This window comes from Dreissena polymorpha, chromosome 2 (assembly GCF_020536995.1).
Source record: "Dreissena polymorpha isolate Duluth1 chromosome 2, UMN_Dpol_1.0, whole genome shotgun sequence".
Classification (NCBI taxonomy): Eukaryota; Metazoa; Mollusca; class Bivalvia; order Myida; family Dreissenidae; genus Dreissena; species Dreissena polymorpha.
In genome coordinates, this window is record NC_068356.1 from 18,943,678 (window position 1) to 18,963,606 (window position 19,929).

The following is a 19,929-nucleotide window of genomic DNA, read 5'->3' on the forward strand; positions in this document are numbered from 1 at the left end:
ATAGTAAGTAAAATGGTTTGATAACGAGTGCCGTCGTGCAAATTCTGCCTGATTTAAAGCTCTAATGGGAAACAATAAAAGCAAATCAGATAGCGAAAGAGTGATTATGATATATATGAAAACCTTATACAAACGTACTGTTTAATCAAAACGACAGAAATATAAAAGCAAAAAAGTAAAAGAAATTCAAAGTCTAAGACACTCAAAGCCTAAAGATTTTTGGAAGCTGTTCAGCAAAAATAAAACCCAAATAAGTGATTCGTTATCCGTTGATGATTTTTATGTTTATTTTTCTTATCTCCAGAACGATTTAAAAAGCGTTCGTCACACCCAAGCAGAACAATTTTGCAGTTCAAGCAATTTTAACACTGATAACGGCAGATTTGAAGAAATGCATGTAGATTTAAAATTTAGAGGGAAAAATACGGATGCGTATATGGTACACCCCAATAATATGGTCATGTCGGATTAGTTTATATCGACTTACTGTGAAATAACATGGTATATCGTCATAGTTTTGAAGTTTACTCGCCATAACGACATTATGTTAAAGTCTCGACGTAACCGTTTCCGGATTTTCCCGAAAAAGAATTTGGTCGACATGATCCAAGTCGAAAAATCAACATAATTTTTGGCGTCATGCTCTTGTGAAAATGACTTGCCATCATAGTTTTAGTTGACACAATGAGTTAGTTTTTACGCTATGATCCCATTTTCATATCATACCGTCATAGAATATGGTACACCCCAATAATATTGTTATGTCGGATTAGTTTATATCGACTTACTGTGAAATAACTGTGTCTCCAATACATATGGTATTCCATGCCTACGATAGTTCAGTCTTATGTATTGTAAAGTGGACACACTTATTCGTTGCAAACTTAAATTCGTCGATCGGTCTCAAAATAAACTAACAAATAATTGTGTTCTATTGTTCTACCGTCTTACGTGTAACCAATCATTTGATCCTCGGTGTTACTGGTTGAATGTTTCAAACTGTCTATGAAGCATCTATAGTGTGCCCACAGTTTTACTTGCTACCGATATCATGAATATATACAATGTTAATTACGGAGAATACGACATGTTGCCTGACATACAGCAGCTTAAGCGGGGGTTGTTACAGTTGGTATACGTTACAAAGGAAAATAACGGCTATACCTTCAGAATGGTTTTGTAATTTGTATGAAGAGTTGTCATTCGTAAAGAAATAATGGTTAAATGGTCTAATGAAATGATGACATTAAAGTGCTTATATTCATTTTATTGCGATATGATTGATTCCAGTACAGAAACTACGGTAAATAACTGGTATTTTTCAGTATTTCATGTATTGCTTTCTAAAGATCAGTGAAAGGTTAATATTAGAGAGATATACATAGAATTAATACGTTTTTACGAGATAATACCACGGCCAACATATTTAGACAAGACTTTTAACGCGAATCGTGTATGGTTATCGTAAGGCACACATCTTTACCATACTTAAGTTCAAATGACTTATCGCTCGATATATTTAATCAACATAGATTATTGTAACGTCGGCGTTGTTAGACCTAATATTATGCTATATCAAACGCAGATATTTACGTAACACACTTGCATATATCGTATGCGATTCGATGTAGCGTGCAATGTATCTACTTCGTGTCGCTCATACCTGTTTAACGAAACAAGCGCACGGCTTTGTGTGTCAATCTTATTACTAATTGCCGCATTCCTTACCTGTAACCCATAGAGTATGCACAGGTGTATCGGCGGTGATTTTCCCACCGGATATAGCAAAACTTCGGTGTCTTGCGCTACGCTGGAAAAAGGCTCGTCGCCGATGTTCTCAATCATATGGGCTCCGACCGTCTCCGGTATGTAATGCCCGTTATTCTCCGTAAGAACGCCAGAAAGGTAATCGCTGCGTGAGTCAACTGTGATGCCATTTACAGAGGTCAATTTTAAGTCTGAAAAGTCAACACGAAGGTCATCGGTGCCATTCGACGGCTTAGAGGTCGCTTTTTGGCAGAAGGTCGTTTTCGCTGTTTTTGTCTCTCCTAACGAAACATTTATTGCATCCATCACAGGTTGCAGGCTAAACAAAGTGCTAGAACACATCCTTCTAACTTTGATTCACACAATTATTGATTTAAGATTTGGAAGAGATTGTTGATGATATATTGCAATTGTTATCCTCATAATGCGTTTTTCGTAATAAGCTAGCTGTTATTCCTCAAATAAAATCCAATACATTATATACATGGAGTTGGTATCAACTCACTGCACATCTAGCTTGTAAGTAAATAAACAAATGCATCGTTATCACAACACACAACAAGGCCGACGGATGAACTACGAACGGAAGAGTACGCGTCATTAAGGGGTTTCGCGTGTTTACGAATATTTTAAAATTAAATACATGTACATTTAAAGTAACATGTAATTAAACTGTCAACATTTCAAACAGGGCTCAAACGGGTAAACAATCATTCTTTTAACATTATGTACTTGCTAGAACGATATAAAGAAAAAATAGAACTACACATTTACAACCCAAAATAAGTCTGTTCTTACTTTCATGTGAGTGCAAGGAACAAACTGTTAAGTGTTAGCTTTAAATGCCGATTCGAATTCGAAATGATTTACAAACAAGAGGGCCATGATGGCCCTGTATCGCTCCACTGTTTTTTCTTTGCGAAAAAAACGTGTAATGCGCATGGGTTGAAATGTACTCAAGCATGTGACTTTCTCTTTCTATCCCTCGTCCCACTGGGCGCATAAAGTTGGAAGGGTGAGCATTTTTATATATGGAAAAAGTTACTACCGTGTTAACTAAACAGACAAAAAAACCCGGGAATTGTTGCACAGGTCCTTTGCTTATAACGTAGGTACATTTATCTCTCCAAAAGATATTGTCGTTCTTTCTATTTCACATATTTTTAGATGCTGAAGATCAAATCTACGCATTTGATTTGAAACAGATTCACAAGACCCATAGGAATCAAAATGCCTTAACCCTTTACCAAACAACACATTTTGGACTTTCCCAATTTGAAAGAGGTTGCAGACGTCAATTGAATTAAAATGGAATATGAAGGAAATGATTAGGTAGGGTAGAAATAATTGTGATAAAAGGAGAAATTGCTCATCAACCCAAACATCCCTAAGACCAACAGGCCTGAGAATATTATGATAATCTAAAGATTATTTCTTTATATTTATAAATGTATTTAATTAAGTAATACATTTGACTTCTAAGATCAATTCATAACTTGTATTAAGAAATTTATAAAATGGTCAGAAATATATATGGATTGTTGAGCAATTGACAATCATTTCAACAATTCATGATCAGTCACTATTCACAAATGGAACAATGAATCATTAGTTATTAAAAAGCAGCATATACGATAGTTAAGAACATTGCACTTCATTAATTTCAACACCTTCTCTTGGATACAAAGTTTGAGTTTACCGTGCAGTATCATATATTGACTTTCCTTGAAATAATTATGTTCATGGAAGTTGTGTTTTTAAAATCAATAATATATTATTAAACTGGTTTCAACACTACAAAAAAGACATGAAATTAACATGTCATCAAAAATATTTTCATCCGGATACTTTCGACATATTTAAATAAAACCCGACTTTTTTCAGTTTATAAGAAAAACATTCATAACACATGTTCTTACTTCAATGCCTTTGCAAGCAGTCACCATCTGTCCTAAAATGGCACTAAATGACAGGGTTTTATCTCATGTTTACAAGATGTTGATGTTGTTGTTGGTCACAGCCAAACGGCCGCAGTAATCTCCACTGGTAAACGTCATATGTTCAGTTTTGTGACCCCCGGGGCCGGGTCAAATTTGAGCCCAGGGGAATAATTTGAACAAATTTGGTAGAGGACTATTAGATATCACTACATTCCAAATTTAGTAGCCCTAGGCTCTATAATTAAGAACAAGAAGATTTTTAAAGTTTGCACAAAATAGGCCTTATTTAAGCATATGTTCATTTTTGTGACCCCTGGGGCAAGGTCAAATTTGTTCCTAGGGGCATAATTTGAACAAACTAAGTAGAGAACTATTAGATGTCACTACCTACCGAATTTGGTAGAAATAGGCCCAATGGTTATGGACAAGATGTTTATAGTTTGCACAAAATGGGCCCAATATAAGCATATGTTCAATTTTGTGACCCCTGGGGAACGGTCAAATTTGATCCCAGGGGCTTAATTTGAACAAACTTGGTAGAGGACTATAAGATGTCATTACATACCAAATTTGGTAGCCCTATGCCATACAGTTATGGACAAGAAGATTTTTAAAGTTTGCACAAAATAGGCCTTAAATAAGCAAATTTTCGATTTTTTGACCCCCCAGGGCAGGGTCAAATTTGACCCCAGGGGCATCATTTGAACAAACTTGGTAGAGGACTATTAGATGTCACTACATACCAAATTTGGTAGCCCTAGGCCCAATGGTTATGGACGAGAAGATTTTTTAAGTTTTCACAAAATAGGCCTTATATAAGCAAATTTTCAATTTTTTGACCCCCCGGGGCAGGGTCAAATTTGACCCCAGGGGCATAATTTGAACAAACTTGGTAGAGGACTATAAGATGTCACTACATACCAAATTTGGTAGCCCTTGGCCCAATGGTTATGGACAAGAAGATTTTTAAAGTTTACACAAAATAGGCCTTATATAAGCAAATGTTCAATTTTTTGACCTCCCGGGGCAGGGTCAAATTGGACCCCAGGGGCATAATTTGAACAAACTTGATAGAGGACAATAAGATGTCACTACATACCAAATTTGGTAGCCCTAGGCCCAATGGTTATGGACAAGAAGATTTTTAAAGCTTGCACAAAATAGGCCTTATATAAGCAAATTTTCAATTTTTTACCCCCCCCCCCCGGGGCAGGGTCAAATTTGACCCCAGGGGCATAATTTGAACAAACTTGGTAGAGGACAATAAGATGTCACTACATACCAAATTTTGTAGCCCTATGCCATACGGTTATGGACAAGAAGATTTTTAAAGTTTGCGCAAATAGGCCTTATATAAGCAAATTTTCAATGTTTTGACCCCCCGGGGCAGGGTAAAATTTAACCCCAGGGGCATAATTTGAACAAACTTGGTAGAGGACTATAAGATGTCACTACATAGCAAATTTGGTAGCCCTAGGCCCAATGGTTACGGACAAGAAGATTTTTAATGTTTGCACAAAATAGGCCTTATATAAGCAAATTTTCAATTTTTTGACCCCCCGGGGCAGGGTCAAATTTGACCCCAGGGGCATAATTTGAACAAACTTGGTAGAGGACTATAAGATGTCACTACATATCAAATTTGGTAGCCCTAGGCCTAATGGTTATGGACAAGAAGATTTATAAAGTTTGCACAAAATAGGCCTTATATAAGCAAATTTTCAATTTTTTGACCCCCCGGGGCAGGATCAAATTTGACCCCAGGGGCATAATTTGAACAAATTTGAAAGAGGTTCACCACAGGAACATTCCTGAGAAATTTCATCAGATTTGGATGAGTAGTTTAGGACAAGAAGATGTTTAAAGAAAAAGTTAACGCACGCACGCACGGACGCACGCACGGACGCACACACGACGGACACAGGACCATGACATAAGCCCCGCTGGCCTTTGGCCAGTGGAGCTAAAAACGTTGACTCCAAGTATTAAATCAATGTTCCCATAAACCATGCATCTTCCCTTTCATGCATAAACGACCCGACCAGATATCGTTTGCCAAATCTTCAAATGGATGTCCCTGATACACGTGTGATTTTTCGGCCGGCGAATCCCATTGTAGCAGTAATTTCATCTTTCTGTTCACTAACTTGCATAAAACTTAAAATAGTGTATACTTCAATGCTCAATTCTTGTGATATTTATATTATATATAAACGAGATCAAAGCCAACCTCATTTTATTTAAAATATCAAAATTCATTTAGTAAAACGACGAAAACCACGTTGTCAGGAGAGAGGATTTCTATATGTTTAATGCAAACCGCTGCACGTGTCATGACAGTTTGATAGAAAATCAAGTCTATAATTGCATATGATCGCGCATACTCAGTTATGACAGTCTGAAATGAAAATTAAATTTAAAAAAACGTGAACATTTTTAATCATATATATTTCTGGAACAGACCACTCAAAAAAGATACGCATGCACTCAGGAAAAGTTTGTTTACGACTCGGATTAAATATGAAAGCGGGAGATCTGTAAATATTGGATACTCGTATAAACTTATAACTATGTTGACATTTTTATAATTTTATAAGTATGTTTTCGTAATTTATCACATTGCGGCGCTTTGCAAATTGTTAAACATATCAGGTACGCGTAAATATCATTGAAGGTTTTTATAATCATACAAAGTTATCTTCCGATGAGGCACAATAGTCAAATCAATGTCGAATGTAAATACTTGTGCGCAGAAAGTTTGATTAGCTTTCTGAAAAATTTCACACTTGAAGTAAAACATATTTATAATTAGACGAGCCCAGTTTAAATGTTAAGCTTATTTCGCAAGTCTAAGCCTTACGATAATATTTTTACTCGAATATATGATTTTATTATCTACAGTAAATTATTGAAATTAATAGTTTATTGGAATATAAATTATATACATCTATCAATAGACACAATGTTTTAATTAAAAGGGACCGTCAACCGCGATTGACGAAAAAAGAAAAAATCTAAAATACCGTATTTTTTACAATTATTAGTTTATATTGATTAAAATATCACAACTGGTGTATAACATTACTTGAAAAAAAGTTGTTAACTTTTCATATTTTCAGTATATTCGGTAATAAATTTTACTGGTTACAGGTACCAGGTAACTAACCAGTTAACTATAAATAACGCAAGTAGATTGATCATCATCGTCACGTGGTAAACCTAGGAATGCAAATTGTGCATGCGTAGTGAATTGTATATATTCTATATATAAAATGATCAATCTACTTGCGTTATTTATAGTGTGTATATCGTTATGTCACCTATTTTCGTGATGTACTTTCGATTGCACATCGCGAAATTTTATTACCGAATATACTGAAAATATGAACTTTTTTCAAGTAATGTAATATACCAGTCGTGATATTTTAATCAATATGTCAAGTTTAGAAGAATACAGACTGAACTGAGTTTTGTTGGCCAGGATGGCATGTATGACACAATAGAAACTGGACTGAGTTTTGTTGGTCAGGATGTCAAGTTTGGCAGAATAGAGATTGGATTGATTTTTGTTGGCCAGAACACAGGTGGTTAGCGTGTGGCTATGATATTAATTAGTGAAAACATCATTTTGAATGATAAATAATCATATTATAACGAAAAATTAACTTTTCTGAAAAAAAAAATATTTCACCATCAAATATATATATAACAAGGTATGCAACTCAAAATCACCCCAAAACGGGGTGCATCGCTTTGAACAGCCATATCTTCATCAATTGTGCAGCGATTTTCACGATCTCGGTCTTATTCAACGCAGAAATGAATTTCCTTTCTGCAAATGTATATGTCTTCAATATTTTTACAAATGCTGGGTCAACTTTTAAGAAATAACACGATACACAACACGCATGACCCAGTTGACAGTGATCATGCTGTCTTTAAGACTGAAATCTTCACGGAGTAAAGGGCAACTTCCCTACAAAGTTCATGTAGTTCGATACCATAATTCAATAAAACGTATGAAAAAACATTATTACCGTTCTTGTCGTTACATTCTGCATCAAGACTAACTGTCCAGCGCCGTTTGAAACCTTTGTTTACATACATTTCAACTAACTGACATTTTAAACATACGAGTGATTTCATTGGTCCAATGCGGAGGTGTGTCTTTACAACTGGAGATTTCATTCATAAAGAATACATGATCACTGTCCACTGGGTCATGCGTGTTGTGTATCGTGTTATTTCTTAAAAGTTGACCCAGCATTTGTAAAAATATTGCAAGACATATACATTTCCAGAAAGGAAATTCATTTCTGCGTTGAATAAGACCGAGATCGTGAAAATCGCTGCACAATTGATGAAGATATGGCTGTTCAAAGCGATGCACCCCGTTTTGGGGTGATTTTGAGTTGCATACCTTGTTATATATATATTTGATAGTGAAATTTTTTTTTTCAGAAAAGTTAATTTTTCGTTATAATATGATTATTTATCATTCAAAATGATGTTTTCACTAATTAATATCATAGCCACACGCTAACCACCTGTGGGCCAGAATGGCGTGTTTGGCACAAGAGAGTTTTGCCGGATCTTGAATGCGTTTTAGACACACCCTATTTGTTATTGTTCTTTCGGACCCACATGGAACATTTTACACACTAATTTCTGATCGGTAGTTATGGGCTAAGAAAAAAGTTGGACAAGCTAGATATCCATCCGAGTCTGGTGTCCCCGAAGCAAAGTACAATATCTGGACGTGACTTGGTGGGTCCAGAAAGTATGCTTGACACAAAAAAGACCCCGAGTATCGGTGACTCTTTTAATTAGGAAGTCTATATTGAATGTTGTTCAGAATACGCATAGGCCACAACAAATTAATTAGATGTTCGATGGATTGGCCGCACCTAAAAATCTTAAAAGTAAATAAAAATATTTTTATTTTGGGCCCGCAGCAAAAAATTTGCTGCCGACCTCTTTATTAAATGATTTAGTTTTATTTAGCCTACGTATTTTACGACATAGAGTGTTATAACGCTTTGCGTTATAAGATTGGTTTATGGTAAAAACAAATGGCAGCGTTCGTCTGTCTTGTCATGTCGGCAAAAGACACAAATGAAACTGTTAATTTTCCCCTGGGGCAATTAGTCATTGAATCACAGATGATTTTAGTTATTTTATAATTTCAACCGCATTTACATCAAGATGTGAAATGTCGCCGGTATGCGTTTGATTAGTAAAAATCTGCAATAAACTTGTTGGTATTGATTAAGTTAAACTATTAAAAAATTAACATGCCAAGGAGTGTCGCCGTTGAACTGAACAAAAAAAATGTCAAGTATAATTTAAATTGTACGAGCCACCTATCTACTAGTTCAAACTGTTGATGGCTAAGTGCAAGATGTACATTATGCCCCTAAAACATGAATTTAACATAAGTAAGACAGTGAAGAAACTTTCTGGACCTAAACAACTTTACTGGCATTTTATTGCCTTTTTTATATTAAAATATAAAACTTTAACTACCCATTTCTTATTTTTCTTTCATTAGGAAGTTATGTTGTTGTTTTTTACTTTACAAAACTTAAACTTCTCATTTCCAATTTTAACAGTACCTAAATAACAAAAGTAATGCATCGAGTATTGTTTAATAACATAACCTATGATATTTAGAACTAATACAAATTCGAGATATTTCGTATCAGTGTTTTTTGCCCAAATTACAGACTCTTAAAGGCTGTGTCCAAATTGAAAATTGTAAAAAAAGCTGTTTCCCAAAAAGTAACTTTTTTCTTTAAAAAAGCTTGCCAAAATTTCCAAAAAAAAGTCTTCTTTTTTTAACCAAATTGGTTTATTGAGTTTATCATACAGCAGTTTAATGCCCTAGCACTTTATAATATACATGTTAGAAAGCAGTTAAACATGCACTTATTAACAATTGGTATACTGTTATCTATAATCATAATAATAATGATTCAATATTCTCAATTTTATGGTTTATCGCACTTTATCCCCGATCAAAAAGGCACAGGCTGTAAAATATGACGCGAAGAAAAATCACTGCTTATGCTTGATATTTATTGTATTATTCATTGTGCCGTGCTATTAAACTATCATTAACAGAAAACTGAGCTTCATATATAACTTTGATAATGAAAACTACATGTACCATGTTAAATTTAAGTAATCACTACCTGGTGTGAGTAAGCAGAACAGCTATTAGAGACTTTTTAAATTTATTTTTACAAACATTTGATAAGGGCTTAAACTCAATTATTACTTCTAAATGATCTTGTACTGGTATTTTGCAGATATCATGCATTTATTTGGCAAAATATATAATGATTATAGATTGGTAACAGATCATTGCAACGTCGACGCTGTTAAACATGGTAATGTCTTAAATCAAGCGCAGATATTTAGTTTTCACAATATCATGCATCGCAAATGCAACGGTGCAGTGTATAACTGATGTGATTTTTGTTTCAAACTTATTACTCATAATCGAACTCCTTACCTGTAAGCCATAAATTATACACATATGTGTTGGGGGTGATTTGTCCACTGGGTATTGCAAACCGTCGGTTTCTTGCGATACACTGGAAGAAGGCTCGCCACTGATGTTCTCAATCACATTGACACTGATCGTCTTCGGTATGTGATGCATATCATTCTCGGTAAAAACTCCAGAAAGGTCATCACGACGGGGATTAACTATAGGGTCCAATTTAAAGTCTGCGAGATCACGCGAAAATGAAAGGTTAACCGTGCCATTCGACGTATTTACGGTCGTTGTTGGGCTGGAGGTCGTTTTCTGTGGTTTTGTCGTTCCTGGCGAAACGTGTATTTCATCCATGAGCGGTTGAATGCTAAGAATATTGATAGAACACATCTTTTTGATGCACACGATTATTGACGAAAGAGTTGTGTGAGTATGTTTATGATGTATACAAATAGATATCTACAAGATGAGTTTGTCGTAAACACATTTCTGTTATTCTTAAAACTAAGCTACCGGTTATTAACATTATACACTTTGAATAGGTATCACCTCACTGCACATCTAGCTACAGTACTTAAACCAATGCTTCATTGTCACAATAGTCATCATTTAAACAAACGAATAAAGAAGAGCGCTGCAAGCACTGACTCACGAGGCAGTCCGAAAAAACAACAGAAAAACGGTCTATCAGTAAAACGAAGTACTTTAACAATGATTCTTTCCCTTTACAAAAGCAGTCAATCGAAACGACTGACACGAATTCATTGTTGCGAAACGTTAGCTTGACATGCTAAATACGATTTATCCACAGGAATCGATCAATAATTTGTGAAAATGTGCAAGTAACATTACTTTTTCGTTTATTTCTACGTTGTATCAAATGTAAGTCCGGGTGAATAGGCATGTCGCCTATTTAGGCTAACCAAAATGTTATATCATCAAGATAGTTAATGTTTAAATATTATAAACTGACAGATCCTTTTAAGTTATGTGTTCTACGGATATAAATAAGTTTATGCATACAAGGAGCATGGTACCAATTACTGATTTTTCATGAGTGGCCTTTAAAGTCAAAATTAAATGTAGGCTTACTTACTGCACAAAACTCGAGCCAGTACGGACATTATTAACCATAAAACATTCTTTTTATATTTGGAAATAGATTCGAAATATCTTACTATCGAACAAGTCTTCGTGTTCATATCGTCATTATTTCAATAAACGTATTCAATAAGAAATCTATTGAATTTACGGTATTTAATTCTAAAAAAAAGTTAGAACTTTAGTATGTCGGCTGGTACAGAGAGACGGTTAACCACAACAATTTTGCTGCGCATTGTTTGTCTACAGGTCAGTATACGGGAGTTAACCACTGTCAGAAATGTGTTGTGCATCGTTTGTGATTTGTACTTAGGATCATGTATTTACGCCTTAGAATTCCCCAATTAAACTAATAAGCGTTGCTAACGAATAATTTTTACAGTTAGTCACTGACTATCATTAGTCACTTAAACATCGATGTACTCACTTCTGTAACACATGTGTGGCATGTGTGTTTAGTTTAATGTAGTTAAAACAGCATGTTTCTTTTTTTCAAACAATACGAATTGTCAGATCATGTCCCGATTGAGGCTCGAACCATCGACAACACGATCCGTAAGCGAACGCTCTAATCACTCAGGCTAGTAGACGATCGACATATATGTCGTTACTTTGAGTTAGTCATTGTGTTATCACTTCGGACTTAAAAGAGACTTTTCACGTTTTAGTAAATTGACAAAATTAAAAAAAATAATTTCAGATTCGCAAATTTTCGTTTTAGTTATGATTTGTGAGGAAACAGTGATACTGAGCATTTACCATGCTCTAAAAATGTCCATTATATGCATCTTTTGACGATTTAACAACCTGAAAATTTTAAAGCGTTGCAACTCGAAACGATTGAATAACTTGGAGAGTTTTATTGTTGTCGTTATACTTTATGACACTACGAGGATTGCTTATACAAAGTATAAAATACATCTTGTATTGTATGAGCACGGATGGTCGAATGGTCTAAGCAATAGACTTTTACTCCAGATGTCAGTGGTTCGTACCCAGTTGAGGGTTACTTTGTTTCTTTTACAAAGTATTTTTTTTTTACCGGAGCTTTTTAGATTCAATGTTTACATTTATCAATATCAAGCATTTAATGGCAAACTTCAATACATGCAAAATCTATGATAAGGTCCCTTTAATAAATCGTGAATATCAGTTATGTACCAGTATATCATTCAAAAAACTTAATTAGTATTTTGCAAGACTTAGGTGTCCCGTTCGAATCACTCGGGCAGTATTCTGCATTATTTTAATGCACGACGATTTTAAAGGTCGAATCGATGAAACCCTGTATAGAAACTTGAGTGATTGTTGCTCTAATAGAATTTTAATATTGTAAAATTTAGAAAACTTTTACAGTTGTGTGCATTTTTTGAGTTTCGCTATTGGGTTATTCCGTTTGTATTATCGAGGTATGTTTTGTTTGAATTCATATTTAATCAATTTATGCAAAAAAGCATCACTTTATCTTTCTGCCGGGCACCCTTTTCTGTACAACACTTTTTAAAAGTGTTCAAAGTGTACCTTGATATAATTTAGTTAAAACACTTTATCAACGTTAATTTGTGCAATTATTCAACCATGAGGAAATGGATCAACCGCAATAACGTTTTATCAGTAACAACACAAATACCGAAATAATAATATGCAAGAATGTGAGGATTTCCCAATATTGAACATCCTTTTAGCTATACTACGCAAAAAAAGATCGCGAAGCAGATTTTCTCTTAATCACTTGATATTTTTTGAAGAGGAAACGGAACGTTTTCTACTATGCTCAGTTATCGTATGGTAAACAAATGCGAAAATACCATTTATTCATTCGGGCATACTGTCGAAAAAATTTCTCAACAAACAATGAACATACCGGTAATCACAGGGCATCAAAGGTCATAACTAGGGTTAGACAGTAACGCCGAAAAATAATTTTCGTTTCCACACAATTATCAATTAAGAACACAAAAAATGGATCGTAATCTAAATAACAAAATAAACTTTTTAAATATATTACTAGTAATTATTTGGTATAATTTTGGATATTATCATAATATAAAGTATTAACATTCAATATCTTAAAATAACACGGCATTTTTAATAATTGGTTTTGGTTGATAAAAAAGATCGTCTATAAAAAAGTGATACGACCAATGACCCGGATTTTTTTTCTGAAAAATTCTTAGCCGCACTACATCTACATACATACGTATTTTATAATCTTATCTTACTTCGAGAATGTTCACGCTCAGCGTAGACTAGTATTTGTGAAAATAGGTTTGGATATAAAAAATGTTGATCACTCCAGATATTAATTTAAAATGGGTGTTGCGACTCGACAAGTACTAGTGTATTAAAGTGTTGAGGGATCAAATTAATGCATAGGTTAATTAAAGCCACATACCTTGAAATGAAATACATGGCATAGTAAATTTAAGTATAAATAAGAAACATATTTTATCTATGCACATTAGGATATATCGGAAAGTTACAAGGTAGAAATCCGTCTTTTTTGTGTGCTTTAAACTTAAAAAAATCGCGTTTGTTGAAATGGACGTATACGTATAGATATCCTACTTTCGGTTTAAAAATATAAAAAAAGACAAATTACTTGCTAACTAAGCTATAGATTTAATGACAATTTTGCACATTTTCAAATTGAATTTCTATGTATTGATTAGCATGTATTTCATTTCAAGGCGTGTGGCTCTAATGGTTTTAATGTCTCATTTTGCCTTGTTTCTGGATTTTAATTTTCGAATGAATATTTTACATTTAATTCGTTGTTGTTTTTTAAGACATAAACACATTTTTTTATCTCTCGCCGCGGTGAAACTAAATAAGGCTCTGATGTTGACATTTCGACAATATTACCGTCAAGTATTTTAAGTATTAAGCCGACAACGACAGGTTTGCTCGAACAAGTTGTATAACGAAAACTGTGTTTATATGAATAATGAACAAATCTAGAGGAATCATGGGGATTTACCAATTGTGTGTATCCTGTACGCTATACCACACAACAAAGATATGCAACCAGTTTGTCCGATTATAATTTCACACGTTTTGAAGTTACGACAGAACGTTTGCTATTTTGGTTTGATTATGTTTTCATGAACAAATCCAAAAACAGTTATTAATTCGGTCCCACTTGCGGGTTATTTCTCCAACATTAAATTGGCTTTCAGTAAAGGTCAATTAAAGTGAAAACATATAATTGTATAATTAATATCTCCTCTAGGTTGCATTTATAATGTTGTATTGTATATCACGACTGTGAAGTTTATATGCTACTTCTTATCCAAAATTGATGAATATTATAAATTGACATTTTCTGACCAAGTTTCATGAAGATCGGACAATAAATGTGGCCTCTAGAGTGTTAACAAGGTTAAAATATATCCATATAAGGAAAAAATCCCCCCCCTTGCGGCAACTTTTTTCAACCAGCCAGAACCATTTTCAAACTCGTCCAAGCTACTAGTATCGCACAATAAATGTGGCCTCTGAGTGTAAATAAGGCAAATGTTGACGCCGCACGACGTACGACGGACCAAAGGCGATGCAAAAGCTTACCACGAGCATGCACATTGTGCTCAGGGTAGCTAAAAATCGCAAAAACAACGTTTTATAAACGATTTCGAAACATGAATATCCAAAGTAAAATTATTTTTTTGAAATAGTTTTTTTTTTATAAATATTTCGTCAGGTTTAAAACGAATCAGTTGTATCCAAAACGAAATTCTCTGATCGAATATGTCCCTCACTTTGCATCTGTTGTGAAGATGTATAAACAGAATACTGCAAAAACTTGACTCTTTGAACGATGGGTAATTGCTGGAAATGGATGAAATTTGCAAGAAAGAAACTTGAAAATTAGCAGTGTTTGTATAACCTTTCAAAGCACTGTAGAGAGTTAGTTCATTCTCGATCTTCGCGTCCTGCTAGAGTGTATTAACTCACGACGGCAGTGTTTCTTTTTCCAAATTATGAACACAATGACAATTTGTTACTTTTTACCAGAAATTGTTCTTTTAACAAAGCTTGTATTACAAAAAACGTTACTGTTGTTAAGTACATTTGAGAACACAAATGTTTTATTGTGTTGTTGTATTGTGTGTGTTTTTCTGCGGTATTGATTTTTACTGGACAACAAGCAAATTTGTTGAAATTATATCCCCTGCCTAATACATTTTGTTTATTGAAGGGTGAACATTTCTTGATACAACAACAATACAACAATAGGTTTATTTGTACTGAAAGGCCTCCGGCCCAAAATACAAACATACATGCAGTAATCATAAGTAGTGACATGGTATGTAATATTAACAACAATAATGGTAAGACGTGTTAAGTAAAAACAAAAAAGAATGATGCTTATAGCTATATAGTCAATCACGTAAGCGTTAGTTAAATGTATTTGAAATACTATCGAAGAGAGGTGTTATCAAAATTTTTTAAGTAGCACATTCACGAATGGAGCAGTATCGCACAAAATATACACTATATGCGAGTTTGCCTTCAGTTACAGTAAACTCTCCCGTAACTTATATGCAACGTCAAGATATCTGCCCAATGCAAAAATAGCTTGTTGTCTAGTGTCAGACCTAATTAGCACAAATAAATGTTCTGATATAGTACATTCCAACCAGTTATTCATAAAACATTGGTCTCTTATATGATTATAAACAGGGCAGACTAATAAAAAGTGAAACTCATTTTCGATACTATACACATTTCACTTGCGTTGGTGTATTTGAGTTTTGGCCGGAATCCTATATGGCATTGCCAGTAACCGCGATCGGTTGTTTGTTAACGTCATCATACACGTATTTCACACCATCGACAACGAGATGGTCATTTCGAAAGAAAGCTTTGTCATTATCTAGGCACTCTTTGAAAAAATCGTAAAGTTTCGATCGCGATTTCATCACATACTCGGGCAAGTCTTCGCCAACTCGAATTCGTACTTCTTCCCCAGCTTTCCTTTTGGACCTAAATTTTGCCATGATTCTATCTCTTATCTTCATATTTGCACACTTTATTAGTACTGGTCTTGTTGTCGATTTAGTTGGAAGACGGTATGCAAAGTCAAAAGAGTTCTCATTTTCTGACAGACCCAGCTGACTATTAATAGCGTCAAGTAGTTTTGCTTCGGTTTGTGCCTGGGTTTCGTTTCCATTGTCTTCAAGATTGAATACTTTCAAGTTTTGCTTCTTGACGTATCGCTCGAGATTCTCGTGTCTTTTTGACGACGCCGTTAGACTGCCTTCCATGGTGTTTAGCTTTTCTGTTAGACTGCTGACTTGTACTGTTAATTCTTCGCTTTGCTTTTTAAGGTGTTTATTGTCCTTTTCTAGGTTTTTTACTGCGTTGTCAAGGGAATCAAACTTATTATTTAGTAGTTTAACGTTTTTATATATTGCAATCAACAAGGTATTGGAGTCCATATCTATATCTTCGTGTGTGATCACTTCATCTGGTGTGGGGTCAGACACGGATGCGCCTTGTTCAGTAGTTGAAGGTCGGAGCCACGAGTCTAGTGATATATTCGGCGTTGTGCCGGTAGAGATCTGACTAGATATTTGATGGTCATGGATATTTGAGCCGACATCATGGTCGATATTAGTTGCTAGTTTACGGGTAGTGTTCTTCACTCTGTCTTCGGGGGTCCTGGGTTCGATTCTACTCCATGTGCGACGAGTAGGAAAAACAAACATACGCGTATGGTAAGCGATATAAACATCATGTCCATCACTGTTCCTGTCTGCTGCTCTTTTGATTTCGGCATTCTGGACGGGTTAAAAGACCCGATTCTGGCTCGCCACACATTTAAAGCTACGCCCATAATGTTGTTTATAGTTATACAGGTATTACGTAGAGTAATGTCTAAGTGCACCTCGTGAGAAAGCACGATAACGGTACTCCGTCAGGCTACACTGTGTCCACAATCTGGTACAACCGACACTTGCTAGCGAAGTCTATTCAATTTTGCTGTCGCTACTCACAATTACAATAGGCGGATTAGAGAATCACTGTTCACTGGTGTGCGAAATCGTTAGTGTACATTTTGCACTGTGTACTCTCAATAACATTCGAACAATAAATAATTGTTTTATACGTACTGTTTTTTCTTTAAACATATACATCCAAAACTAGGCACAACATATTCCAGATCTCAATCACTGCTATCCATATATATAATTTTTTTTCCACAATATTTCGATTTAAAATCCATTTAAACACATTTCATGTCACAGTTAGAAAAAATACGTCTGCACCCCATGACAGTCACTACTCCGCATCTACTCCGATAGACAGTATAATTCGTAAACAAATTATTACGTGTTTGGTATTTTTTAACTATTCTCCTAACTGATATCAATACACCAATGAAGTTCAATGTTGAAATCCTGTAGTGTGTCTTAGATATAGACCTCAAAAGTCGCATCATAAAAAAACAACAAAGGTTTATAACTCTTAATTAAGAAAGTGTAGGGTTATGGTTCCTGTGCAACGAAAATCTCCTCATTGATATCTATAAACCAATGAAGTTTCATGAATAATATATTTATTGTATCGGAGATATAACCCTCAAAAGTAACATCCTAAAAAAATAAGTGCAATAACACTAATTAAAGAAAGTGAAGGGTTATATTTCTTAAGCATGGCACATCTCCCAATAATATCATTAAACGCATGAAGTTTCATATTGAAATCGTGCATGGTATCTCAGATATAGCCCTGAAGTTAACTCAAACAATAGGAGCTAAAAGGCTATAAGTCGCTCACCTGAGATAAAAAGGAACTGGGCTTTTCTGTGCAGCCCCAGATATTATTAAAACGAATGTTCTGGCCAAGTTTAATGTAGGGTGAACTATAAACGTAACTTTAAGAGTGCAAACACGGTTTTACTATAGCCATTTAATGATAACTTCCCTTACCCCTCTCGGCCTCAACATACCAAAAATATTGTCGAATCATCTAAGATAGCTTTAAAACAAATTTTCTGACCAAGTTTCATGATGATTGACAGTACACGTCACTTTTAGAGTGTTAACAAGCTTTTACTTCAGCCATATAATGAAAAATGTCCCGCCCCCTGGCGGCCATGTTTTTCAACCAGCCTTAACTATTTCGAATTCGTCCAAGATATCATGCGGAAAACTAATCTGTTCAAGTTTCATGATGATCGGACAATAAATCTTGCCTCTAGAGTGTTAACAATGTTGTTGTTCAGAGTTTATTTTCAGGTCAATGCGCGCCCCTTCACGGAGTCATTATTGATGGACCTGCCCCTGTGACCTTTCAGGGGGAAAATATTAATTTTGAGCCAAAGTAGATCAAATTTACCCCGGCTGCCCGGGTATTCGCCAAAGATATAATTTAGATCCAAATATACAATTTTCAAGACAAATTCATGTCTGAACGCAGCTCCGCCAAGGGAGTGCAGATCACAGCTCTGCCTTTATGGCCCCTCTCGTCGTCACCGGCCGTCGTCTTCATCCCCGAGACGGTTTCCCCAGTGCGTTAAGCGCACTGAGTACCGCCGCCCCGGGGTCCCTCTTTAAAGCCACCCCCGCGATGTTCTGGGGTCCCCCCGCGCAAACCCAGGTTGCCCCAGGTACACACGAACCCAGGTCCGCCCCGTATGTCCTCCACACTGGTGGTCTCGCTGTCCTGTCGTTCCCGTCCCTCTACAGACGGGACCTCTGGCAGGTCCGGGCCAGCGAACTTTCGACGATAAACAGCGGGTGACAAGTCCGCTGCATATTGGAAAAGACAGCAATCCCAGCAGTGTGGAAGACGTCCGGCTCGATGGTGACGGACTCAGCTGGATTAGCAGAGCCACCCGCAGAAGTTCCCCTCTATAAGGAAATATGTACATAAGAACACAATTAATGTTCCGACAAAGTTTCATGAAGATGGGACTCTAAATGTGACATTTAGAGTGTTAAAAAGTTTTTACTATAGCCATATAAGGAAAAAATGCCCCCCCCCCCCCTCCCTGGCGGCAATGTTTTTCAACCAACCTGAACCGTTTTCGAGCTAGTCCAAGTTATTGTTAGGACAAATCTTTTGACCAAGTTTCATGGAGATTAGACACTTAAAAATGTGGACTCTAGAGTGTTTAAAACGTGTTACTATAGCCATATAATGAAAAATGCCCCGCAACCCTGGCGTCAATGGTTTTCACCTAAATGGAAACATTTTCGAACCCGTTCAAGCTATCATTGGTACAATTCTTCTGACCAAATTTCATGAAGATCGGACAATACATGTGACCTCTATAGTATTAACCAGGAAAATGTTGACGTGCGACGAACGACGGACAAAGGGCGATCACAAAAGCTAATAAAAATATTTGAACAGCTTTGCAATCCAACCGTTACCACAACAAGAATGATAAACGTACTGTTCTGTCAATATGTGGTCAATAGAGGAATTTAATGCTTTCTGAATATGTCGCGGCGTCTTCCTTATAGAACCAAAACAAATTCTAAAAGACTCGTGCACGAATTATTGCGATCAGAAAATGGACTACCAGTTCTAGTCCTTTGAAAGTTTTACTGTTTCGTAGTCGTTGGCTTATATTTAGTATACTTTAGAGTACCCGGGCCGACAATG

The 19,929-nt window shown here is 35.5% G+C and overlaps 1 protein-coding gene and 1 long non-coding RNA gene across 4 annotated transcripts in view; one reads left to right on the top strand and one right to left on the bottom strand.

The window, feature by feature from the left end:
* The window catches only part of LOC127866096 (solute carrier family 23 member 1-like), a 34,615-nt gene extending 23,809 nt beyond the window's left edge, over positions 1-10,806 (bottom strand). The window contains exon 1 of one of the 2 annotated variants that reach the window (XM_052406493.1): positions 10,225-10,806. In XM_052406493.1, the coding sequence (XP_052262453.1) occupies positions 10,225-10,599 (375 nt within the window). In that variant the 5' untranslated portion in view covers positions 10,600-10,806. Of the gene's footprint in view, positions 1-1,728; positions 2,349-10,224 lie in introns of those variants that run through there. The other variant, XM_052406492.1, reaches the window with a different exon arrangement.
* LOC127866114 (uncharacterized) overlaps positions 1-19,929 on the top strand; it is a 136,501-nt gene that overhangs the window by 75,153 nt on the left and 41,419 nt on the right. The gene's annotated exons all lie outside the window — the stretch shown is intronic.